The sequence below is a fragment of the Hippocampus comes genome, unplaced genomic scaffold (assembly GCF_001891065.2).
Source record: "Hippocampus comes isolate QL1 unplaced genomic scaffold, H_comes_QL1_v1.1 scaffold237, whole genome shotgun sequence".
Taxonomy (NCBI): domain Eukaryota; kingdom Metazoa; phylum Chordata; class Actinopteri; order Syngnathiformes; family Syngnathidae; genus Hippocampus; species Hippocampus comes.
Genome location: NW_017806159.1, coordinates 2,315,593 through 2,323,037, shown reverse-complemented (window position 1 = coordinate 2,323,037; position 7,445 = coordinate 2,315,593). Strand labels below are relative to the sequence as shown.

Sequence of the window (7,445 nt, the reverse complement as noted above, 5' to 3'; positions counted from 1 at the left end):
ATCATTAAACATCTCTTGTTGATTTTTTTTTTAACCATAACCACCACTTGCCTAACCTTCAACAATTCTTGACCCTCCAAAGTTATAAATATCCATCACACACGATGAAGATCTTGAAAAGGACGTGATAGGCTGCGAACCCGACGATGGCATGAATCATATCCTGCGTCATGCCCCGGCTGAAGACATCTTACTCAAACGGAGGTGTGTTCACAGAAGCCTACCTCTGAAAACACACGTTCACAGTTGTGAGTGCAAACGTCAACGTTTGAATACAAAAGTGCCACACATTAAAAAAAAAAAAAAAGTCAAAGGTGGTGATTCGACGCCAACGACGGCTTCAATAATCTGAAGCGCAATCCTCAAACTTGTCGAGCATCACCGTGCTGCAGATTACGACCGCCTTGATCCATCCAGCGCAAGTCAAGATAATCATATGAGCTGTGTTCCAAAGAGGCTTAGTCGCTCATTATCAGGATAAGGCTTACATTAAAGTGGCTCGCTTCCATTAAATGAGAATTAGGTTCAAGCGACAGTCGCAGGGATCGACGACAACACAACCCGCTGGCAATATTATTATGAGACTGTTGCCAAAGCAAAGCTTCTGCGATGACCACAATAAAACACATACAGTCAGTCAATGACTGTTTATCCAGTAAGTGAAAATCCACAACACAGGCACACATTTTTATAGATTTAAACCAAATAGAACTCACTTTTTTCCCCCTCAAAGTGCTGCCCTGACCTGCACACTTTTAAACTTATGAAAACACATTTCTTGAACACACTGTCAACATATTTGAACGCACGCGTGCAAAATTGCAAGCAGTAAATGCAAAGCCATTACTGGAGATATTGTACAGGTGGACTAGAGTCTGTATGTTAGACACAGGATGTGCTTTTGAGAGGCGGGGCCTCCTGGGGAGTAACATCAGCGAGTCTACGTGCGGTTGTGGGCGTGAGCTGTGGCTGAGAGCAGCGTGTGTGATCAATTTGTTTGTGTTTTACGATTCAATAAATGAGTAACTCTGGCTCACCTTTGCTACATTTTTTTTAAGCCGACACAGATTCCGATGTTGGCAGAGTAAAATTTCAACAACCGATTAATTGTCCTATTATTAAAAAATATATATTTAATAAATAAAAAAATAAAAAAACTACACGAGCAAGAAACACTGACAAAACCAAAACACATCTCCAACGGTATCAGTTGAAATCTTGCATTGCATCTCATTCGATTGTGCAAGTGCGTTTAATGTTTGGGTTGGAAAGTGTTGCGCAAGTCCTTTCTGTGACTCAATTTGACATCACACTCCACGCATGGAAGCACCTGTGATGCAAGAGCAAGAAAGTTTCCCGCAGGTGTTGTCAGGAGCACTTCTACCTTTTTTCATTCAAGGTCAATCATGTCTGAAGTGTTAGCTTACAAATCTGACTTCTCAATGAACTCCTACTTCTTCATGTTGAACTTGACTTCCACACATCATGCCATATGTGTGCCTCTTTTTCTGCCTTTAGGCAAAACAATTACAAAAGCTCTCAGTAGAGTGCAGAACTTTACTAGGGTAGAAATGTTAATTAAAAAGGAAAAGGTTTAACAGGAGAACGTGTTGGTTTGGCTCAGTGAGTTTCTGCAATCTGCAGCCTATGCAATGACAAGAACAAGGCAGCAGATGGTGAAGCTACAAATAAACATGAATCCGTCCATTGATTTGCTATGCTGCTTATTTTGTTCAGAGTGCATGAAGACAAACAACCATTCACACTATTATTCACACCACCAATGAGGCAGAACTGAAATATATCACCAGAGTACAGAGGAAGAAGTCAGATGACTCGACCGTATCATTTTTCAGGATGGGGACACCATGCATCCAAGTAAACAAGAATGAATACATCTGATGTTTGTCATATGACAAAGGAGATTATAAAGATTATTACTGAAAACATGTGCAAAGACAATGAACTAAACACTAAGTTGCCCCACCCCCCTGGGTACAAACTTGAGAGGCTTTGGTCAGGTACAAATGCAATGTGCAGTTAGTTGGCTAACTACAGCAATGCGCATGTCACGCGAGAAAGGCAAAAACAGCGAAGGGCGGTGAGTGTGCGGGGGTTGTCATATAACAACATAATAATAATTAAAAACATTTACATCTGGCATGTGGACAAGGGCTTTACGCTGCTGCGGCCAATTTAGAGTGCCTCATTGTCGCGTGACGGCCCAGTGGGATATATTCCAGACACCCGAAGCTTTGGGCGGATATATTTTCACAGCACAACCATGTACGCATAAGAAAAATACTCAAGGCGGTGGTCTCCATTTTTCATTGTCGTAGTATTAGATTGGCAATTGAAAGTTGAGTGCGGCATAGTTTCAGCGCATTCAGCAAACACGAGAATAGAGTTTGATTTTTCTTGACATAAAGTCTCATTTAATATACATGGGGATATTTTAAAATCATTCAAATATGGCAGGGTTTCTAACAACACTCCTCTCTGTGGTTTGTGAAGTTTAGAAAATATATTTATGTTCATTTGACAGGGACGTTAAGGCTAGTTGGATTTTTCTCTTTGGACATTTGCTGTGTAAACTAAAATAATAAACTCATGGGAGCTTGATTCTTTCCAATTTCCATCAATGATCTGTTGAAACACATTTATCTGTGTATTGGTATTCACTGAGGTCGTGTCTCAGCAGCCAACATACGACAGTGCAGGTGATTGTATTCCACTAACCACTAGCTGCTGCACCTTTCCTTGCCTAAAAGAGAGCACTTAACCCCAATTAAAAGGCTTTGTTGGGATGCAAAGCTTTTCTTGGAACACAATGACAGGAAAGCTTGGAGGCAGTTTGTACAATATGGACAGATCGAAGCATGCGATAATACTGAAGAAACACACTTGAATCGCATTCAGAAGGGTGGTGAGTGGTCCCCAGTGCTCAGGAAGCTATTCAATGGCGCTTGACTTTGATTTCCTTTTCCCTGCATATAAATCTCATTTAGGGTGTTTTTTAACTCTTTCACAAAAATAGTTTTCATTGTTTTTTTTTCAGTAAAAAAATGCAAAATTAATATTATTTAACTCGGAGCTCAATTACACAACTCTTTAGTGATATTCTAGGGGGGAAAATCAGAAAGATAATTAATAATACTAATTTAATTACTTTGTAACTTTGATCTGTACGTGGATGCACTCTAAATATAACATTTACTCCACCGTACCAACAGGATATAAACTGTAGAAGCGCAAATAACTGAGACAAACATTAACGACTTACATGATAAGTAGCACTTCGTTTCAAACGACGTTCCCCCATTTCCACGACTCAAGCCTGCAACGTTTTCATGAATCATTTTGACGCCTCATGACTGAAAACTAAACTTCCCACCACAATACGTAGCGGAGTCATCCTGTTCTCAGTAATGGTCCAAACTCTTGACAGGGGAAGTGCGGTACGTTCACTGACCGATTTGAGAGCTCCATCGCAGGAGAACTTTAACAAAAGAATGATAATAATAATTTAAAACGAGACTTAAACTGAATAAATCTAGAGAGGAAGAGAGAGAGAGAGAGAAAGAGAGAGAGAGAGAGAGAGAGAGAGAGATCATCAAAATCTAATAATATTGCCCAATTTAGACATTTAACAATACGTTTTTGTTGCTTGAAGTTTGAAAAAAATATATGTCATTGGGGTAAGCACTTTAGCATATGTAGCCAGGTTTTATGGAGTATTGGTCATACATACACAATACCTCTGGAAAGGTGAATCGTTTGATCTTACTCAGAGAGCAAACTGGAAGAGTACAGTGAAATCCTAATAAATCCATGACGGGTAATACACGTAACCCACTGTCAGGTTAACCCTGTTATGCCCTCACTTTCAAAGCAGACACTGTGATCTGGATACAGTTCCCCACTGTCATTTTAACGGCCTGTGACTTGACACGCTGCAGATAATAAGCTCTTGGGAACAAACGCAAGATTTGAATGACCTGATTATGACCTCTGTACTTAGATGTATCCATCCACCCTCTGCCTCGGGAGTAGTTGCCATAGCGATGCATTGGTAAATTGGAGGCTTAATTCCGCGCCATGCAAAAAAAGGGCACAGTCGACTGTGGGAAGAAATATGGTCCTGCAGTAAAGCGAAGCCACGGATCAAGACGTGCTGGCCCACTATGGGAACCTAGGGCTGTTCTCATATAAACCAGATGACTCTTCTTTTGTTCTAACGTTAGCTCAGGCGACTGAACCCTCCAGCTAGTAAGCACAAGACCATTTATTACATGCGTGCAATGCATTTCTCTGACACTTTGCCTATGAAATCCTCCTTTTAGTCACACAGCAACATGACAGTGGCATGACACATCACGTGGTATGGCCTAAATTCAAACTATGTTATTCTTTTGGAGTTCAAAAAAGACGTCCAACTTGTTCAAACAATCTTCCCATGGAAATTAAATGATTCAGTTCCAGAGTCAGTTATCAGAATCATCATCTCCCAGAACAGTACTGGCAGTCTTTTAAGTAACGTAACTTCATTTTGCATTGCGTTTGTACTCACTAAGGTCATAGGTGAGCTAGAGACTTTCCCAGCTAACTTTAACATCCAAGACTGGGCACCAACTACTCGTGGGGCACATTAATAAAAACAAGTATACACATCTTTTATATGCTTGATAAGAATGTTAAAACATTACTTTAAAATGCATTTTATATTATTTATAATGTCAGCCTCACGTTTCTGAAGTTCGGGGGTTTTCCTGTGTAGCATGTTCTCTCTGTGCTTCCCTGAGTTTTCTCCAGATACTTCACCTCACGTTCCAAGAATGTACATGTTCGGTCAATTGAAGAGACTAATTTGTCCGCGAATGTGAATGTTTTTTTTTTTTTTTCTGTGTGCCCTGCTTGGCTTGCAACCAGTCCAGGTGTCTTGGCCAAAGTCATCTGGGAAAGGTTCCAACTTGAACCTAGTGAGTATAAGCGATATGGAAAATGAGTGAAAACCAAACTGTCGTTGAGGACATCTATAAGACGTTTTCTGGAGTATTCATCCATTTAATTAGGATTACGTAAGCGCGCCGACTCTGTCCCTCTTGCTGACGATTATAAGATGGTCCAGATATCTGGTTTTCATTACAAGCCTATTTATAATGTCAAGGTTCCATTGCGCAAAATAAACAGTGTTACCATGAGGACTGGCTGTTTCGAACAAACAGTCTTAAATTATATGCGCGTTACTGCCACAGCAGATTTAGCTCTAATGAAAAGAGGCGCTTGTGTCCATTGCGCTGGATTATAAATCAAAGTTTGTTGTTTAGTTTTTTTCCACCCATTTTCGTTGCGGTTTAAAAAAAAAAATACAGAGTAAGAACAAAAGTAGTGTATTATTCTGACACCGTAATATAAAATGTTGAACTGAAGTTGTTTATGCAACTGCCAATTAAAGTGCAGTCCTTCCTTTTTATGCGCGTGTAAACAAAGAAATCAGCAATCAAAGGGTTAACTTTTTTTTTTTTGTCAGAAATGATTTTGACATGAGAAGGCCGTTCTGAGTTATATCCAGCTAAATAGTTGCAAAATGTGTCAGCGTGTTCCCATGCTGTCACACCCCTTTTTGACAAACACCCTCAACACATGGTTTGAATCCGTCTCTCCTGACGTAAACCAGGTCTGCTCTATTGTGAAAATGCAGTCATGTTGCAATGCCTTGACTGGGAAAAACTATTTTTTTTTCTTTCATGGGACATGTAGTGCTTTTTATACTCTTTATATGATATGAATTCTCCACTGCTGATAGTTATTACTGGTTGATCCGTGATAAGTCATCATGTACCATGCTACGGCCAACTCTTGTTTGCGTTCATGCACTGTGAAAAAAAAATAAAATAAAACTTGGGTGAACTAACAGCCTTTGATGAAGTTTTAAGTTGGGCACTTAAAGTATTTTAATAAATAAGAGTTTACAGAACTGTTGTCCCTTGTATTGCTCCCCCAACTTCAAAATATAAGTAAAAACAGCTCAGCAAATCACTCTGGAGGAAACAATTAGCTTGCTTTGTTGTGCTAACCAATATTGTTCCCATAAAGATCAATCATGTGTATTTTAAAGTTGTTCCAACTTAAATTACAGTTTTATCCCCCCAAAATACAAGTTGTGTTTTTTTATAGTGCATCTGTGTGTGCAAAGTGCTGTTTATTGATTATATGTTTTTAATTCCCACCACATTTATTGATTTGCTGTTGTTGTTGTTTTTTTTTTTTTGGCCACATATAATGATGCTGACCATTTTTACTGCTGTTCATATTCACTGCCGTGTATCTCGTCTCACTTAATTCATAAAGTTGTCGCTCCACTGCTGAGTTAACAAAATGATGGTGTTTATTCCAGTACTGTGTAAATAAAGACTACAGTGTTTATGGAATCATGGACACTTGTTTGCTGCATACAGTACAATGTTGTTGACTATTCTTGCTGCTGTGCGCCAACACATGTGCAGTTTGGATACATACAATCCTGCTGGCCACGCTAACTTTTGAAGACATAGTTCATTGATATTTCATTTCATTCTCAACGTCCCCAGTGCTCAGGAAGCTATTCAATGGCGCTTGACTTTGATTTCCTTTTCCCTGCATATAAATCTCATTTAGGGTGTTTTTTAACTCTTTCACAAAAATAGTTTTCATTGTTTTTTTTTCAGTAAAAAAATGCAAAATTAATATTATTTAACTCGGAGCTCAATTACACAACTCTTTAGTGATATTCTAGGGGGGAAAATCAGAAAGATAATTAATAATACTAATTTAATTACTTTGTAACTTTGATCTGTACGTGGATGCACTCTAAATATAACATTTACTCCACCGTACCAACAGGATATAAACTGTAGAAGCGCAAATAACTGAGACAAACATTAACGACTTACATGATAAGTAGCACTTCGTTTCAAACGACGTTCCCCCATTTCCACGACTCAAGCCTGCAACGTTTTCATGAATCATTTTGACGCCTCATGACTGAAAACTAAACTTCCCACCACAATACGTAGCGGAGTCATCCTGTTCTCAGTAATGGTCCAAACTCTTGACAGGGGAAGTGCGGTACGTTCACTGACCGATTTGAGAGCTCCATCGCAGGAGAACTTTAACAAAAGAATGATAATAATAATTTAAAACGAGACTTAAACTGAATAAATCTAGAGACTTTCTTTTAGAAATTATGTTCAATTTACTGTCAAATCTTAATTAACGCGTTTTCATCCATCCATCCATCCGTTTTCATCGTTCTGATTATTTTTTTCACAGTGAACCTTTACTTCTTCCGTGGATTGGCGGGGCTGCAAACGCATCAATTCCCATGAGCCTCCACTCCGGTTACCATGGAGAAGAAGCAAGCGTGAGTTAGACCCGGAAGAGAGAGAGAGAGAGAGAGAGAGAGA

The 7,445-nt window shown here is 39.2% G+C and overlaps 1 protein-coding gene across 4 annotated transcripts in view; it reads right to left on the bottom strand.

The window, feature by feature from the left end:
- The window catches only part of LOC109531302 (rho GTPase-activating protein 6), a 23,576-nt gene that overhangs the window by 10,217 nt on the left and 5,914 nt on the right, over nt 1-7,445 (bottom strand). The window contains exon 1 of one of the 4 annotated variants that reach the window (XM_019895536.1): nt 6,933-7,098. The exons of 2 other annotated variants lie outside the window; for them this stretch is intronic. In XM_019895536.1, the coding sequence (XP_019751095.1) occupies nt 6,933-6,971 (39 nt within the window). In that variant the 5' untranslated portion in view covers nt 6,972-7,098. Of the gene's footprint in view, nt 1-3,283; nt 3,449-6,932; nt 7,099-7,445 lie in introns of those variants that run through there. One more of the 4 variants, XM_019895535.1, reaches the window with a different exon arrangement.